Genomic DNA, 19,733 nt, shown 5'->3' with positions numbered 1-19,733 from the left:
AATGTTCCATGGGCAAAGACATAGCCAAACAAAGGACTTCTAAGAGTGTTCCACATGGCAGTGCTCAGTGAGCATGGCCAAACAAATTTAGACCGTCATAAAAAAGGCTACACAAAACAATAGCAAATCAAACTTAAGCAATAGACACATTCAAAAAACATTAGCCAGATTCAACATATTTTATGGATATTATCATGAAGGCACACAAAGAAAAATAATCATTCACCATATTAAAGTCAAAAGCTCTAAAATTACCAAAATTGTCTTTAAATTTACTACATGCTATACTTCTTATAAGCAAAATCTGACTCATTTAAAAGTGCCACAAGATTCCAGCCTTTCTGTCTATCGGATGATAAAGATATTTTCGTTTTCAGGAAACCATCATGACCCACAATTGTTAACTGCTACGCCATACACCATATAGAATTTGACAATGTGGTGTGTGATGAAAGATGGTGGCGACACAGCAGCATTATAAAAAGAAAACCTCACTGGCCCTTAATTTAAAATGACAATCATCCATAGAGGAGTCCTTCCCAACATGTAGTATTGCATGCCTCCCTATTAATAAAGAACAATGATACTTGCATACATTCAAGTGAGACGTCACTTTACCTATCTCCCTTTGGTTTTCGTTTCTGTACAGTTTTCCCTTTGGGTCGTCTCTCACTGCCTACACAAGGGTTCCCTCCTGGGCCTGTTACCCGTATTGATTCAAGGCCTTTGGAAGATTTCTTAAAAGTAAATTCAACTGGTTCTCCTTCTTTAAGGCTTCGGAATCCTTCCATGTAAAGTTTGCTCTGTGAATATGAAGAAAATAAATCGTTATAACTGGAAATAATTCACTTTAAACAAAAACACTCCCATTTTCTACTGCTTTTTGATGTGCATTTAATACTGCTAACATTTTATCATCACCACTCACTGATACAGTAAAATGAAAACAAGGAACATGACAGCATACGTATTTTGCCTTCTCTCTCTCTCCAGTCTTCACCACTTAACAAAAAATGAAATCCTGTCACTGAAACAGTCAGCATTTCAATTAATGGTGGTCTGTTCGAAATGAAAAAGTACACGTACCACACTAAAGAGTCTGCCTGAGAGACAAAATCCGATGACCACCACAACAAAGAATATTTAAATGGGCTTTCAATTGTTGCATTGCTCTGTCCAAAGACTTAGACGTGCAATGCACTGTTATACAGGCTGCAGTGTTCTCACCTCCTCTCAGATAAGGTTACAGATCTGCTACACTTCTCTATCCATCTGCACATCAACCACAGCTGATGGTGATCACTGTTCTCCAGTTATCCATATGGGTAGTGTCTGAATGTATATACTTAATATATATTTATCCACACACAGAGACATATACAATACGTACAAATATATTATATATATATATATATATATATATATATATATATATATATATATATATATATATATACACACACGTGTATAAATGTGTGTGTTGTAAATGTACACAAATGACTAACAACTGGCAGGTGCATTATCCTAGTTTACATTTATTTATGCAGAGATGACAGTGCGACTCAAGATGTCTACAATGTTTGTATGCAGATTGTTGCTTTATGTATCCTTTGTATACACGAAGATAAAACTGGGTACAGTACTACCGCTGAGCTCATGCAGTAATACATGATGCACAAGAAGAAATTTGGGTATTTCTGCTGCAGTTTAAGTATTGTTAAAGCTGCCCAACTTCTAATGGTAGTGAATTCCATTCAGCTGTAACACAGCTACTGGGTGATCTTATAGGTTCATAGGTTCGTACTAGGCTATCTGCCCTAAGGCATTTATAAGCCTAGCCAGAGTGTATGTGGCTTACACCACCCCTTAGGATGAGAATACTACGCCCTTTTAGGGTTTAGTTTACTATGCCTCTGTCTAGTAGTGACACAGAGATGACCCCCGGAGTAAACCTACGATCTCCCATTCACTCGTCGAGATTTCTCTCGAATAGAGTCAGTGAGGGGCTCTGCCTAACATGGACTGGGATTCTGTTCCAGAGTGTAGGAAGCCTCTGGGTTATGAATCTGTCCCTCCAGCACGTCCTATTTATTTCTGTGTTGAGGTTTAAGTCACTTGTTCTCGTGGCTCTGATGTTTCTTTGTTGAGGTTTAAGTCACTTGTTCTCGTGGCTCTGATGGATTTGGATTTTCTGAGGTGGAGCATGTCCATTAATTCAGGATTGGACATGGCCTTGTACGTCAGGCACAGATCACCTCTGAGTAGGCGGTATGCAACTGAATAGAGCTGGAGTTTTTTCAGTCGGGTAGCATATGACATGTTTAAGACCCTTTATCCTCTTGGTGAGGAACTTTTGGGGTCTTTCCAACTGCTGCAGGTGTCGGGTGAGATGCATCCCAAATGGGGCATTGTACTCAATCATTGGCCTGATAAGAGAAGAGTACAGGGGCACAATGACCTCTCTTGATCTAGATGTGAAACCCTTCATGATAAGGTGAGCAATATAGAAGGTCTTCCTAACCACTTTGGCAATGTGAGTGCCAAATGAGAGGTTACTGTCAACCTGTGTCCCTAAGTCCCTGATTACCTCTTCCGTACTTAATGGATTACCGCCTATGTGGTAATTTGTCGGTACCTTGTTTTTCCCAAAGGGTATGACTATACATTTTTTGGCGTTCAGCTTAAGGCCATGGCTCTGGCACCAATTATCCGTTTCTATGAGGCCTCTCTGAAGGATGTTTGTGTCCGCTGGAGTATCAATTATGGCGCCCAGTTTGCAGTCATCTGCGAACTTTGTCAGCCACAATCCTCCTATGTTTGCCTGTACCTCGGAAAAATAAATGCCGAACAAGAGGGGTCCCAGGACTGAGCCCTGTGGGACACCGCTTGTGACTGGCTTAGAGTCTGACATAGCTCCAGCAACTCTGACCCTGTGGGTTCTGTCCTTGAGCCAGTTTGCAACCCATCTTGTGACATATGGGTTTACATTTAAGCTGGTGAGTTTGTCTAGGATGCCCGAGTGGGGTATTGTGTCAAAGGCTTTTGCAAGATCAAGGTAGGCTGTGTGAACTGCCTTACCCTCATCAATGGCCTTAGTGACCGTTTCAAAAAAGTCGTCCAAGTTCAAAAGGCAGGATCTGCCCTTGACAAAGCAAAATTGGGTAGGATCCAATGTCTGTAGGTCCCCAATGTCTTTGTTTACGAGTTCCATAATGATCCTCTCCATAGCTTTGCAGACCAGGCTCGTCAAGCTTATGGGGCGGTAATTTCCAGGGTCCGTAGAAGCACCGCCTTTGTGAATTGGGACCACTGTTGCCGTACGCCACTCTTTGGGTACATATCCTGTAGTAAGGCTAAGATTAAACAGCAGCCTTATGTGTGGGTTTAGTTCCTCTTGGAGTTCATGTAGCACACAGCCCGGGACACCATCCGGTCCCACTGATGCTGTGTTTTTAGCTTTAGAGAGGGCGGCTCTCACCTGGGCATCTGAGATGTTAGGGAGGCTACACTCTGCTGGGATAGTTATTTCTCCTTTTGGGGGGGGGGGGGAGAAATTTGCACTGAACGTGTCTGCCAGAATGTTGGCAATGTCAGTGGGTTCAGTGTATTTTGTGTCATTTTGGACTAACTCTGAGCATATCTGGGAGTTTCCAGCCAGGTTTCTAGAGTTTCTGTTCTTCTGGTATAGGGGGTTATTTGTGGATCTGAGTGCCCCACTGATTGTGTGCCATGAATGAAGTGTGTTTAGTGCAGAACATAGATCACAAAACATCCAGCTGTGAAGGCATGTAAGTGAATTTATCTGACTTTATTTTCTAGGGTTCATAGGTGGTTACCAAATCAGTCCAAGAGACTTTTAAGCCTAGCCAACCTTATCCGAAATTTAAGAAAATGTTGGTGGTTCACAGACTAGTACTAACCTAATTGCCCTTGTGCTTCATTTTAAGTCTAGCCAATTACCCCATGTGAGAATTACACCCTGTACCTTGTGTCTTTAAGGTAAACATCTTTGCCATTATGACAACTTCCCATACACTTGGCATGTGTCAACACACCAAGGACTTTTACGGTTATGATATAGGCTTGAACACGTCAAACGTTCACAGGCTGACCCTGTTCGTTAGGGGCAAAGATGCCAAACCGGGGGTAAATTTGCGTTTTTTTATTCATTGGGCCAAATTACATTTCAACAGGACTAGGGATGAGCTTTGCTTGACATTGACAGGAAGTCTGAAGTACTGAAGGGATAATCTGAGACATGCATCTGTCCCTCCAGCATGTATGTTACGTTATGTTGCAGAAAAGGTTTAGGTCTTTAGAACAGGTATTTCTGATGCTATTTGTTTTGCTGGTGTGCAACAAATCTATCGGTGTGGGATCAGAGGATGACTTGTAGGCTAAGCAGTGATTACCACATAGCAGAAAGTAGAAGACAGAGTACAGGCATAGGACATTGAGAATATCTGTAAAGGAAGCAACAAAAGCAACCAGAGTAGTAAGTCCACACAGGATTTATTCAATGAAGCCCTTTCCATCTGATTAGTAAGATCTGTAAAAGACTTGTTTACTCCCTGTATTCTTTTTGTGAATAACTTATGTGGTCTCTCAAGCTGTCTGCAAGTACCTGATCAGTTATTTACTACTTCAGCAATGGTGAGTCTGGGATGATTACTGAGCAGCAAATGTTGCTACTCTACAATAAGCAGATAACATTTCTCATATTGCAGATTTATTTTTTTTTTTTTTTGGGGGGGGGGGTCCAACAGCTATAATGATGTTTAGCAGCTTAGGCATAAGGAAGAGTCAGTTACAGTAGTTTTATTTCTTGGCAGGAGGCATTTGTTGACTCTTCATAGAATGCTGCCAGTTTCCTGTTCATATCTTTTTTAGTGTTGCAAGTACTTTCGTAGAAGGATAATTGGCTACCAGTGTCATTTCAACACATTTCCCCTGTGAGATCATTTCTGCATCTCCACTTTGGCCCCTTATGCTAGTTGCACTACCTTGCTTGTTGCTATTTTGAGAGTAGCACCTGGATATTACGAGTTTCTTTTTACTGCCAGTGATTATTTACTCTACTGTAATGGGGGGAGTAGATTATTACAGGAGCTCTTTAGGTTAAATCTACCTATGCACTGTGGATTAGTACCAAGTCATCTGTGTGCTGGATGATTTGGACATGACTGATGTGTAGATGAACTTCACTTGACATTATAAAAAGTAAACAGCCTGATTCTGAGCCCTGTGGAACCCCTATGCTAGATGTAAAGTTACGCGACATTGTGTTATTCCCTACAGCTACTTTGGTGTTCTGTTCTTGAGACTGAATAGTGATATTACTAGGTTGGTACAACCTGTTCCACAAAGACTAACATAACGGAATGCTCTAACATAACGGAATGCTCTAGTATCTTTTGAGAAGTGCAGGAAGAAGACTCCAGACACAGTTGTTTACAATGTGTTCTAGTACTTTGACTGATGTTTGGGAACCATGCTATACTTGAAAATCATGCTGCATACCCGTAGAGAGTTTATGCTGGGTCAGATAATCTTCAAACTGTTTGCACACTGTCCATTCCAAGTTCTTAAAATTAAACTCAACATACTTCCCCAAACTTGAGTTACTGAACAGTCAGCTGTTTTTGAGGGAGGCATACACATTACTATTAATCAGAAGCCTCAAAGGAGGAGTCAGTGGGCAGGTAATGTATAGCAATAGTTTAAGGTATGTTAGAAGGAGATTGTTCAATGACGGTAACCCATGGTTTGGGGTTTTGCCAAAGACAAACAATATTCCAAAAGTACAACAGGCTCATCTTGAATCTTTTCTGGCAAGTCATACAAAAACCTCCTTTTGCTAGTCTAAGTCAACTCTAGCATCTGTTCCTGGCCTCTCTCTACTGAGTAATGTCACATCTCCTAGACTTCAGTAGGTGCGCCAAAAGGAGCCTTGTAATGAAAAGAATTATTGTGTTGGCTTGTCTATTTCTTTTTTTATAACTTCATAGGTAAGTACTATGCAAGTTGCCCTTGGGGGCCATTTTAAGACAACCAATTTCCACTTTTGTGCTTGAACCTACCCCATTTGGTTTGAGACTGGCCTTACCCATCCCATGGTCAGTAATTATATATTATCCCTAACGGGAATAACTGGAATCATACCATAGATAACTTGGGCGGACCCATGCATAGGATAAAACATTTAGGAGCTGCCTCTGCCCTTTAGTAGTATAGGGACAGCCCTGGGACAAATTTTTGTGTTTCCCATTCAAAGACCCAAGTTGCACTTGGACAGAGATGAGCCTTAACTCTGACATCTCAGTGCAGAATACTTGTTTAATAAAGATAAGAGGAGGTTGCAGAAGGCTTAAAGAAATAAATGGATACCAGTAGCTTGGTATTAGGAGTCACAGTTAACGGATTCACGTTCCTCAATGATGAGGTCTAACAGCGGTTTATTCCAGTTTCATACTGTAATGACCCTTTTGGCAACAGCTGTTTTTTCCCCAATTTATTTTTTTAATTTCTCCAACTGTTTAGGATTTCTAATTCTACAACAAGAATGGACCCACTCCTTTGTCAGAGTTCACAAAGCTAACAAATTAGTGCTGCTTCAGTTTTTGGTGTTTGCCAAGACTGCTTTTCTCAGCATCTTCAGCGAACCCAAAAAATGTCTCCTCCTATATTTTATATTGAGGTACATGAATTGGTAATGTATTTAAATATGCAAAGATTTTTTTTTTATTGGCCCAGTTGTTCTGTTGTTCCTACTACTAGTGGAAACACTTGAGTGCCTTTACTCCACACTGCTCTGGTTTATGCTCACATACCTTGGTATTTTTGCCTTAGTACCCAGAACACTACAGTTGCTAGGTGCAGCTTTTTCATAATGTTTTTGTCCTTTTTTTCTTCTACTGCAGTATCTGTTTTTTTTATATATATATATATATATATATATATATATACCTTTCTCGACTGTTAGGTACTGGATGGCCTCATGTTCTTGGAGTCTTCATGAGTTACAGTTTTGAGCTGTGTTAATCCAGGGAATTGTAGGTCACTGCCCATGTCACCATAAAACTTTTTGCTACATGAACTGTTGAAAGTTTCAGAGATGATGAGTTTTCCAGAACAGTTGCCATAGAAAGTACAGTTGTGTACACCTACCATAAATGTAGATGTTCGAGTGTCTTCACTGTTGCAGTCATAACTGTAGGGTGCTCCTGCCGGCAGGCAGCCCGAGGTCGGTCAGAATCCCAAAGTCTGGGTCCGGCGTCGGCTGTACCAGCTAGCCCCCTGACGTCAGAACGCAGAGGTATAAAGCTGACAGCCGACGCCATCTTCTCCAGTCTTTCTTGCCCCAGATGTCAGAAGTCCCCCAAAACAACCAAAAGGTGTCCAAAAAGGAAACACAAATACACCACAAAAGAAAAGGCAGATAAGAGGGGATAGGTGGGAGGGAAACACCGACTGCAACAGTGAAGACACTCAAACATCTACATTTATGGTAGGTGTACACAACTGTACTATGTTCTTAGTGTTTCACTGTTGCAGTCATAACTGTAGGGTGGAATCCCAAAGCTGTGGAAAGGGAGGAGGTTATGTAGAAGGGGCAGCCAGAAGACCCTGCAAGACAGCAGAGGCAAAACCTGCCCTAGACTTAGAATATAAAGGGAGATTATAGTGCTTAGAAAAAGTATGCACTGAACTCCATGTGGCAGCTTCCAAAATGTCCTTGGTAGGAACTCTGAGAAAAGCTGCTGAAGTAGCAGCTGCTCTAGCAGAATGACTTCTAACAGTACCTGGAATCTGCTTCCCAAAGTGAGAGTAACAAAACCTTATTCCATTGGCAATCCATTTGGAAACAGTTTGTTTAGAAATAGCCTTGCCTAGAGAACTGGAGGCAAAAGAAATAAACAACGGATCAGATTTTCTGAAATCTTTAGTTCTGTCCAGGTAAAACCGTAGTGGTCTGTGTACGTCCAATGAATGCAACATCCTTTCCCCTTTGTTTTGAGGATTAGGAAAGAAAGTAGGAAGGTGAATAGTCTGATTTAAAGCCACCTTAGAAATCACTTTAGGCATAAATGTAGGATTGGTCCTCAAGGCAACTCTGTCTTGGTGGAAAACAAGGTATGGTTCCACAGCCATGAGAGCTTGCAACTCTGACACCCTTCTGGCAGAAGTCAATGCTAATAAAATAACTGTCTTCCAGGATAAGAACTTGATATCCGAAGTAGCAGCAGGCTCAAAGGGAGGTAAAGTAAGTTTTTCCAAAACATAATTAGGATCCCAAGCAGGAACAGGAGGAGTTCTAGGAGGTATTAAATTCTTAGCCCCTCTCAAAAAACTGTTTCACCAGCTGGTGAGAGAAAATGTGGGGGATCAGTGTTGTAATGAGCCGAGATAGCAGAAGCATGGATTTTAATGGAAGAAAAGGAGAGGCCTTTAAGCAAAAGGTCAGAGAGGTAAAGAAGAATGGAGGAAATGTCAGGTGAAAAAGGATCAGAACCTCGATCCCGCATCCAAATACAAAATCTTTTCCATTTTGAAGCATAAGATTTTCTAGTGCTAGGGCGCCTAGCTTCTAAGAGAACATCCAAAACTTGTTTGGGAAAAACAGAAGGAATCAAAGGCTCTTGTAGAGCCAAGCTGCCAGGCAAAGAGTCTTGATTTGAGAGTGTAGCATCTGACCCTGATGCTGGGACAGAAGAGAAGGAGACAGAGGCAGAATCCAAGGAGGATCTAAGAACAGGTGTCTTAAACTTGGATACCAAAACTGCCAAGGCCAATTTGGTGCTATCAAGATGATAACCTTGGGTTTGTCCTGTTTTATTTTCAGTAACACCCGAGGCAGAAGAGGAAGAGGAGGGAAGGCGTATCCCGAAAAATTCCTCCAGTTGAAAGACAGGGCATCCACTTTCCAGGCTGCTTTGTGGAAGGACCTGGTGCAAAAGAGAGGCAGCTGATGATTGAGGTGGGATGCAAACAGATCTATCCGAGGGCAACCCCAAACTGTCGTAATCCTGCTGAATAAGTTGGGGTCCAGCATCCATTCGTGAGGATCCAAAAGATTTCTGCTTAGGCTGTCTGCTAAGAGATTCTGTTTTCCTGGAATGAATTGAGCTTGTAGATGCAGATTCAGGTTTAGAGCGGTGTCCCATAAAATCATGGCTAGTCTGCAAAGGGGGTAAGAGTGAGAGCCCCCCTGCTTGTTTATATACCACATGACTGTGGTATTGTCTGTGCGAATCAGAAGATGCCCTGGTTCCAAAAGATTCTGGAAGGCTAGAAGAGCATTTTGGACTGCCAACATTTCCTTCAAGTTGATGTGCCAGGGAAGATGCTTCTTGTCCCAATAGCCCTGCTGGCAATTGTTTAGGTAATGAGCTCCCCAAGCATAATCTGAGGCGTCTGTGGTTATGATCTGAGCAGGAAGAGGTAGACGAAAGGGTTTCCCTTCGTTCAAAGCACAAGCCCTGGACCACCAAAGGAACTCCTTTTGGAGGCAGGGAATCAGAGGTATCATTGTTTCCAGGCTGTGGTAATGTTGAGACCACACACTCTTTAGGTACCATTGAAGTTTTCTCATATGAAGCCTTGCATTTGGAATCAACAGGATGCAAGAAGCCATGTAGCCCAAAGCCTGCAGGAATTTCCTTGCAGTGAGCTGAGTTGAAGTAGTCAAGGTGTTGAAAATTGATGCCAGCTGTACTTGTTTTTCTGGAGTAAGGAAGGCCCTTTGTAAGCTTGTGTTTAGTAGAGCTCCCAAAAAGATCATTTGTTGAGAGGGAATTAAATGTGACATTTTTGTGTTTACTGAAAATCCCAGAAGTAGGAGAAGGCGCTGCACAAAGTGCAGATGTTGAAGTAAAAGATCCTTGCTGTCCGCCTGAATAAGGCAATCGTCCAGGTAGGGGTAAATTTGAATTCCTTGGAGTCTGCAGAAAGCTACTACTGGAGCCAGGCACTTGGTAAAGACTCTGGGCACAGTAGATAAACCAAAGGGCAGTACAGAGAATTGAAAGTGTCTGGAACCTGCCTTGAATCTGAGGTATTTTCTGCGTTCCTGTCTGATGGGAATGTGTAAATAAGCTTCCTTCAAGTCCAAAGTCACCATCCAAGCATCCTGGGAGAGCACGGGAAGGAGTTGTTGCAGAGTAAGCATCTTGAATTTTGGAATCTCCAGAAAGGTATTTAACACTGAGAGGTCCAGAATAGGTCTCCATGAGTTTTGTTTCCTTGGGACCAGAAATAGTCTGGAGTAAAAACCTTTTCCCATCTCTGGAAGTGGAACAGGTTCTATGGCTTTCATGGCCAATAAGGCGTCCACTTGATTTAAGGCCTCTGACCATTGATGTTTTGGCAGATCCGGCCAACCCGTTGACCTTGGCGGAGTATGAAAGTGGAATTTGTAGCCTCTTAAAATCACGTCTAAAACCCATTTGTCCTGGGTAATACGAGTCCAATTTTGGTAGAAAAGAGAGCTTTCCTCCAAGAGGGGCTTCCAGGCAAGGAGGACCTGTAGCCCAACGGAGAGAGTCATTGAGTCTGCTTCTTTTGTGATTGAGGTCTGTCTTCTCCCCTTCTAGGTGAAGAAGCACTCCATTGTCTGGACCTGTAAGAGGTCCGAGCCTGCCCTAGACCTCTGGACCGTCTATAACTACCCCTTTGAGGCCCGTCAGACGTGGGAAAGGACCAATTTTTAGAGGGCCAATTTCTGGAAAATCTAGGAGGCTGAACTTGTAAAAAGTCTTTAACAGTCTGCATAGACTTTGCTTTTTCTTCCATCTTTTTAATAACCTCCTCAGCCTTGGTTCCAAATAAAACATCATGCTGAACAAGGGCATCTAATAGTTTAGCCTTAACCTGTTCTGGTAAATTCTGCTCACGAAGCCAAGCATGTCTCCTAATAACAGTACCAGAGGCTGCGGCCCTGCAAGAAGCTTCTAAGGCATCAAAACCACAATGTAAACTATGTTTGCTAACTTGTTCAGTTGCATGCAATACATCCTGTAATTCCTTGTCCTCTGCACAAGCAGGAAAGGTAGAAAGCTTTTGCTTTAGAACAGACAAAAGAAATTGCTGATACTTGAACATGTGAAACTGGCAATTTAAAGCTCGAATAGAAAGGGTAGCAGAAGTGTAAACCTTTTTGCCCCACCTGTCCAAGGCACGAGAATCCTTTTCAGAGGGAATAGGATTTTTTGAAGAAGTGGCCTTAGCAGCCCTAGAACCCTGAGAAATGGTTTCAGGATCAGCAGAAGGGTTTTTGAAAAGGAACTGATGGGAGTCAGGGACTCTGTAAAATCTAACAGGCTTAGAAGGAGCAGGAGGCAAGGAATCAGGATTTAGATTAGCTTCAGAAAAAGCATCATCCACAATATCAAGTACAGGAGGAATAGCCAAAGGTCTGTGTTGAGGGAGAAGGAGAAATTCCCTAAGTCTCTTCTTGGAAGCAGAGTATTCCTGACCGTCCCAATGAAAATGCTCCCTCATCTCATGTAAGGTTTCCCCAAAAGAGAAATTCTCAGGGGGGGAAGCAGAGGGAATAGAGTCCTCTGCATCAGAATCCTCATAAGGAGGAAAAGAATAATCCTGGTCAGAGGAAGAGACAGAAGACACAGAAGCCTGATCAGAAGAATCATAAGGAATATCCTGTCTAGGCCTTTTTTCTGGAGGAGGGTGAGACCCCCTAATCATTGTAAGTAAATCTTCAGCCATCCGGAGTAATTGCTTCTGGGACTTAGGAGCTGTATCCGAGGAAACTTGAGAAGAAACCCTTGGTTTAACAGGAGTCTTTGACTTTGCCTTTGTAGAAATAGTGATGTTAGAAGGCCTGAAAACCCCCTCAGAAGCCGGTACCTGCATAGCGGTTCTGGACCCATCTGAAGGAGCGACGTCCGAAGGTCCTGCAGCAGCTGAAATACTAGGCCTAGAAGGTTCCCCATGAGAGTCCGTGTCGGCCATCGGTTCCGAAGTGGCGGATGACAGGGGCTGCAAAAGCACCTCACTGACAACCGCTGAACCCGAAGCTGGCTCCGGCTGCAAAATATCATGTTTGGACCTCGGAGGCCTATCCTTGTCTTTGCGCATCTTTTGAATTCCGGTTGTCGGTAAAGTATCCGACGACATCCTATAATTGAATCGTCTACCGAAATAATTCAAGGCCCAATCGTACCTACGCTTAATAGTGCGAGAATTAAACCTGGCACAGAACCGACAGCAAGAAACGTCGTGGTCAGGGCCTAAGCAAGGTAGACAATAAGAGTGGAAATCTTTATGAGGTATTTGTTTCCCACACGATATACAATTATTAACTTTTTCTGACATCGGAGGAGCAAGAAAAAAGTTTCCCCAACGGGGTACTTAGCTTGAGAAGAGAAGTAGAAAACTTCGGACCGACTACAATCAAAGCACATTGTCTGAAAACGCCAACCAACGACTTGCGAGCTGCTTTCCACCGCACGGCAAGAAAGACTGGAGAAGATGGTGTCGGCTGTCAGCTTTATACCTCTGCGTTCTGACGTCAGGCTGGTACAGCCGACGCCGGACCCAGACTTTGGGATTCTGGTCGACCTCGGGCTGCCTGCCAGCAGGAGCACCCTACAGTTATGACAGCAACAGTGAAACACGAAGAACATCTAGCTGACTGTTACTGGCAAGGGGAGTGATTATGTCCAACTTGCAACAGTTTCCGTTTGACTGTGAAAGACTAGAAATCACTTTCTTCCTGAAATGAAAGGTGGTCATTTAGGAGAAGCTGAGAGCCTAGACACCCTCCTGCTTTTTTTCCTGGGATGACCTTTATGAAAAATTGTCAAGGTAGAACAATTTATTAACTTGGGAGTGTGACAAAAGCAATATCTTAGACTGCAAGGATGTTTGGTTTGGGCTATACTACCCAGGTTTGGAATAAAGCTATTTTCTTACAGATACCTCTTGTACTTCTGTAAATAATCTTTAAAGCCTTATTATTACTTATAATTATGAGTTCTACACAGTTGCTGTAGAAATGGCCCAGAGTTAGATTCCAATTCATTGGGACAAAAGTAGCAGTCACTACCGTGTTATGTAGTAAACTGTGTGACCCTGAGTAGTGTGACCCAGAGTAGTAATGGTATATTATTATACTGGAGATGTAGAATGAACTATAGTTAACATGAGTAGAAGGCATTTGCATTTTTCTAATGTTTAGCACTTGTAGTGTACTAATTATGTTTTTATTGTTAGCTGGGTTATGAAACTTTCGGAAATAGTACTTCATGCAAGTACAGTGGACATAAAAAGTGTACACACCCCTGTTAAAATGCCAGGTTTTTGTGATATAAAAAAATGAGACCACAATAAACCATTTCAAAACTTTCCCACCTTTAAAGTATATAACCTGTTTTTTTCACTGTATGTGCAAAGTGTTACAAAAGGACTGAATATAGTAAGCTGTTGGATAGTTTTATGCTTGTACAGGCATGCTTTAGATAGGTCACAAACTGTACAACAGCATGTGCTAAGCCCAGTGTTTGGACATTTAAACAGCAGAAACTATACATGGGCATTCTTAATTGTAGAAGTACTTCTGGATGACTGGAAGTGCAGACTTATTAGAAATTACAGTAGTAGCTGTATGCGGTGCAGCTTTAAGTGGGTTGTCACCAGGGAGATGCTGAAGGACAAATTAGGAGTGCAGACACTAGGCGAGTGCAGGGATGGAGGCAGCTGGTGGACCAACCAACATGTGCTGTACATAAACTATCAGTACTTTCATGCACAGCACAAATGTGGCTCTAGAATCAGAATGGTATATAGAGAGTCTGCTAATTAAAGTTTGTTTACACTATTTAAAGATAGCGTGTACTACCTATGGAAAACACTAAACAACATACATGAGGCAAAGTGGCTAGTTAGCAACTTTTACATGACAACCTCTCCCAGATAGCTAAAGATGTATTTACAGAAGATAAAGCAGGAAGAACTAATGTTTAAAAAGGGAAGCTCATCACTAATAGGTAAGCTAAGAGTAGCTACAGTGACCAATAGCTTCCACAAGTTGCTAGCATGGTTATAGGCAGCATTACAATTCCTATTACAATTACACCGATCAGTCCAGCAGGCCTCTATTTGTCCTTTACAGCATTAAGAAAAAAAAAAATAAAATGTTTCTGTGCTGTACCAACTTTTGAGAAATGTCAAGTACATATCTGTTTTAGTTACCTCTGTCAATACAGCATTACAGGGTGCAACATTACTTTAAACCTATGCATTGGTTCTCATCTCTGATCACTTGGCTATCATTTTTCTCCAGAATTTGGCGGCGTCCTTCACTTACAATTCTTTGTAACTAAATACACAATTATAACTAGGTAACAATTTAAGCAATGACTCGGACAACCCAACATCCTTTGTAGTAACCCACCATCTGCATAATTTGTACTCGTAATCTGTATCTAAACACTCCCAACATGTGCGTACAAGTAATCCTTTTACATTCAACGTGCAACAAGCACGATAACAGTGGACCAACCATGTTAGTCACATTTTAACACAACACACTTACACATGCAGACACAACAGCCTTGTTTCTTTCTCAACTGCATTTGCTTTTTAATACAGGCTACTTGTCTCCAAAAATAAAGACCCATATAAATTAAAATGACCTTCGATTCAATTATATTTCATGACTACACAATACTTTATAAACGCTGCATTTGTATGTAGAAATATATTCCTTTACTGCAGTGTTAATTTACTTTATGTTCATTTTACTGGTATAGAAAAAGCAGCACCTTCAATAGCACATGCTTAGCAATTTTTGCTACCCTTTGTCTTGAACTCAAGCTGCCCAGTTGAAAAAGACTTATTTTACTTGGTCCACACAGTTACAAAATATAAACAAACATTGTGTGTTACGCTATCAGGTGCATGACTTGCGTACACGCAGCTCTCAGACAGCTGGTATTCTACGAACTTGAACATAACCGGTCAAATTTACTTTTGCCTATGAATAATAATCTTGACAGGCACTTTGGGTTTGTGAGAAGCTGCTACACTCTGCTCAAGGGAGCAACTACTTTCACTACTGGTGTGCAGCTATGTGGGTGGATGGCTGCTGGGCTTGTTCACCTGCTTCAGTCTGTGCAAGTGGCCTTTGGGTAAATTGTGCTCGCCATCAGTTCTGTGTTTTTGCATCTAGTTTTCAAGTGTTTGTGCCTTGATTGTTTGTAGGTAAAGACGGTCATATTTTCCAGTTTTGACTAGTCAACAAAAACATTCAGCTGCAGTCAAACACTCTTCTCGTTCTGACACACTGTTCTCAGACTTGGAACAGAGTGCCCTGATTTTACACTACACAGTTAAACAAAAGTAAAACATTTCTATTTATTATTGCTAAATAAAGCCTGGGCGGCCACGGTGGTGCAGTGGTTAGCATTGCCGCCTCACAGCAAGAGGTTCTCCGGTTCGATCCTCAGCTGGGGTGCCTTCTGTGCGGAGTCTGCATGTCCTCCCTGTGGTCGCGTGGGTTTCCTCCGGGTGCTCCGGTTTCCTCCCACATCCCAAAGACATGCTGCAGGTGGATTGGACACTCTAAATTGGCCTTAGGTGTGCGTGTGAGTGTGCCTTCTGTGGAAGGTTGGGCGCCGGGCTGGCAACTCGACACCGTAAAACTCCACTGCCATTCAATGTGCGGACAGGTGATCTGCTGTGGCGACCCCTAATCGGGATAAAGCCGAAAGAAGAAGAAGAAGAAGAAGATTGCTAAATAAAGCCTATTAAAAGAGATGGAAGGGACAGAAAAAGCAACTCAGCATTTAGACACTGGAGATCAAAGTTGCTCCAGCACTGTAGGCACCATTATACTATAATAGCATGTACATGTAATCTTACAATAGGATTTGTGAAGGTGAAGCACAGATAGCCCTTATTACTTCAGTTAGTATTTAGGAACCACAGGACTACAGAGACCAACATGGTGAGAGACTCCCTGCAGGGGAACACAAGTAAATATACGAGAACATGTCTGGAACATAGAGAACAGCGCATGGCGTGTGTGTGTCTGTGTGTGTCTGTGTGAAAAGGGGATCACAAACCATACACTTTTAGTTCTCTGAACTGCGTCAGATAAAACTTCCCAAACCATAAAAATCTTCAAAGTTGGGTACAATTCTAAACAGTAAAATTGCACTTGTCTGAATACAGTGTGGACACTAAATATATTTGTAAAAAACACTGTTTGGAAAAGTAACAGGTGTGTCCTTCAGAAATCAAAGGCATGTTTGCTAAGCCCTACTTACCAGGATGTTGGCAGAAGGTCTGCACCATGAATAAGTCGTCGAGAGGATCAGAAATATGGATTTGTTGCATCCTGACATATTGGGGTATGTTTTGCGATCTCAAAGCATGGAGGTTAGCCTGCAGTGGACTTGCAATTGTCTTTTTTGTACATCTGTTTGTGCAGCAGAGGGACCTGAGATTTCTGCGTTTGAGGAGTACAGTCAAGTACATTACTTAAGAAATTTACAAATGGTACAGAAGAGACAGCTGGGAGAGATGCATCTGACTTGGTGTGCGACAACCTTCCTTGTCTTTTGGAAAAATACTGTTAGCTGCCTATAAAGTTAGTTACTAAAATAGTTAATCAGCAAAACAATTTCAAGTTCTCATTTTCCTATAAACAGCGGTAAAACAGCACAATCTCAATTTAGAAGGTTGATGGCTCTGGTGAGTCATTAGGGTGTATTATTTTACATGTGATAAGACTATATCAAATTGCAGCATGCCTTGACTGTATGAAACTGCTGTACAACATAGTATGCTATTTTAAATGGGGGTGGGAGAGTGCCACAGCTCAGATACTTATCCAAAACCCAGGGATCTGAGGTAAGATATTAAGTGCATAGTATATCACTGGGATTTGGATAAGCAGGGTATTAATTATATAGTACATCATACAAGCTTAGGACTGTGATTACCCACATACAGGAATGCTCTCTGTACAGCACTGAAACCCAGTCTCCTCATGTACCTTTGGAAGGAAAGGCTGGGCTACCTGCAGCAGGCAGATAGCACTGGAGGACCTGTATGTTCAACCTGCTCTCAACAAGACATGTTCTGGCTTATCCCCTCAGGGTCTGTCATGCCAATACTTATCTAAATGAATCAAATACACCTTTACAGCCTTACCCCTGTCCCAGCAATACCAACCTTGGGACTCTGTTACCTTTCAACAGAGCTTAAGCACCAGCCAGACCTACACTCAATGATCTACGTGCAGGTATGAAATACTCACTACTCTTTCTGATCTACTGATGTCCTCCTCAGCAATCACATGAACTTTCTAATATTCAGAATTAAAAGCCTTTTTGTTAATTGCCATCTCCTTTCCGTCTACCCCCACCCCTTTATATTACTTACCTTGTTCAGCTTATTCAGGAATCATACTAAAAACATATTACAAATGCAAGTCAGCTGGATCAGTCTGGAAAAAATTGCCGAGTAGTCATTGGCAATTTCATAAATACTCCTTACACAGTCGATCATTAAATAAATTTAACAATAATTTCAAACACATTAAAATTCAACCTGCACCTCAACTGTTCTTCAGACCTACATTTTCATCCAAAAGATGATCAGTGTTTTTATCCAACATTAGTGTCCCTTACTCCCTTTCCTTGCTACCTGCTTCGCTTCACGTACTACAACCTAAAATCCTTAAGTTCTCCTTCAACAGATTTTACTCTTCTCTACATACCTCAATTACACCTTCCGCAAACCTCCGTTTTGGCTCTGCAAAATGTGTACATTAAGATGCCGCACATCTCCATCTGGCATGGACACTGTTCAGTTTCAAACAATAACAACGCCTATAATTTCTACAGGCTCTCATATTTACTTTACATACCAGCCACAGATCTCATTATCCAACATAAGTGAAATGTGAGTAAAGCAATGCCCATCAATGACTCAAGCTTCACTTCAGCCAACACTCCTTCAGTGCAATGTAGGAGTCACAGCTTTAAACTCATGCTAAATTTTGTCACTATGTCAACAATATTACCTGTCCCCGTAAGACCATTCTCATTTAAGAGACAGTAAAAGAGGTCATTATTATTAACACTACTCAGCTCTCTACTTCACCTCTTTCAGTGTCAGAAAAAAAGGAGACTTTTCTGATTAATAACATTTCTTTTCAGCTCACCACTTCCAATATTTCCTTTTAAACCACAAGGACAAAGAACTCAATTTCTACTACTAAGTTTCAAAATCCTCTGGTGACAGCATGGAGGGCTTCTTAAGTTTCTCACATTACTACACTAACAGCTGCCACCTCCAGCTTTAAAAATTATTTCATCCATGTAAACCAATATGGCTACAGCATCTGTACTCCAAGGTCACAAGTCATCAGCATCAACAGGTTCATAGTTGTGTACTAGGGCTAATGGCCCTGGAGCCTTTACAAACCTAGCCATAGGATTAGCTTGGCATCGTGCCACCCATTAGTTCCCTCTGTCGTGTAGAGCCACTGGAGTGATCCCTGGGGTGAATTTTCTATTTCCCATCCACTCAAGATTTCAATGTTCTAGCACTGCTTAATCAGAAGTTCGTCTCTTTTGGCTTTTCCCGGTTAGGGGTAGCCACAGCGGAACCCCAGTCCGCTAATGATTGGTAGTTGATTTTTTTACGTGCTGAGTTACTAGCCCTGACGCACAACCTTCAACAAAGGAGTGTTAATGAATAACTGGAATAACTGTTAATTCAAAGGCAATAACATTTAAAGCATTTTTAGGTTTTGCTACTCTCTCAAAAATTTCCTTCATTTATTTATTTTGTGCAAGATCTATGGTCAATTCATAAAGGGGACTTTCAGATTCGATTCAACAGGATTTAACTGATTAAACAGTTTTTTCATATAATGAAAAAAAGAAAATGTAAGACCCAAATATTTTCAAGTTACAAACAGTACTTGAATACCACAGTGTGAAACCAAATGGTAGTAGAGTATCATCACAGCACCCTGCCTACAACTAAGGCACAGGAAGACACAGTGCCACTGTTTCTATGGTTACAGTAGTCCTGCTGGATGAATGGAATAATCGCGCCCTAAAGTCAACAGTAAATGGAACTGTAAGGATTATAAACTGAATATCAGCACTGGAAGAAATATAAATGACTAACATTGCTGATGACTACCATCTTGTTAACTGACACAGTTACACAACATATTCAGTAACAAATACACACATCTTAGTACAATAAAACCAACAGCATAAAATACTTAAGGTGAGATAATTTTACACAATTTTAGAAAAAAATGATTAGATTGCAAGTTTTCATTCAAGCACAATGAAAAAGTATACAGTGTCTACCAATTAACTTCATGTTCATAACTGAAGGTCATCTGCATTAAAGTACTCAAGTCTTACAATTCATGACAGACAAATATTTTACTTCCACAAAATGAAACAGGAATACTCTATTTTCCAGAAAATCTTAAGAGGTCTTTTGTCCATATCTGTAAAGGGAAAAACGTACAGTGGTATGAGTAAACTTACCAGAACAGTAGATGTTGGAATGATCATTGCTGCAATAGCTTTAGCCGTATGGGTTATATACTGCAAAGTATATAACGGACAGCTTCAAAATCTCCAGGGCACCTTCCACACACCCAAACTGTCAAGGCAGCTTGAGTTAAGCTGGCTAAATGAAAAGTTTGGGCACCAAGCCCTTCAGAGCTTTCC

The 19,733-nt window shown here is 41.5% G+C and overlaps 1 protein-coding gene across 3 annotated transcripts in view; it reads right to left on the bottom strand.

Moving 5' to 3' along the window:
* LIN28B (lin-28 homolog B) overlaps positions 1-19,733 on the bottom strand; it is a 1,447,915-nt gene that overhangs the window by 647,989 nt on the left and 780,193 nt on the right. For all 3 annotated transcript variants that reach the window (XM_044065885.1, XM_044065900.1, XM_044065893.1), the window contains one exon: positions 619-803. In XM_044065885.1, the coding sequence (XP_043921820.1) occupies positions 619-803 (185 nt within the window). The remainder of the gene's footprint in view (positions 1-618; positions 804-19,733) is intronic.

Source organism: Protopterus annectens, chromosome 1.part0 (genome assembly GCF_019279795.1).
Source record: "Protopterus annectens isolate FY-2018-M chromosome 1.part0, PAN1.0, whole genome shotgun sequence".
Taxonomy (NCBI): Eukaryota; Metazoa; Chordata; order Ceratodontiformes; family Protopteridae; genus Protopterus; species Protopterus annectens.
The sequence above is the reverse complement of the archived record's forward strand: the minus strand, read 5'-3'. Positions and strand labels throughout refer to the sequence as shown.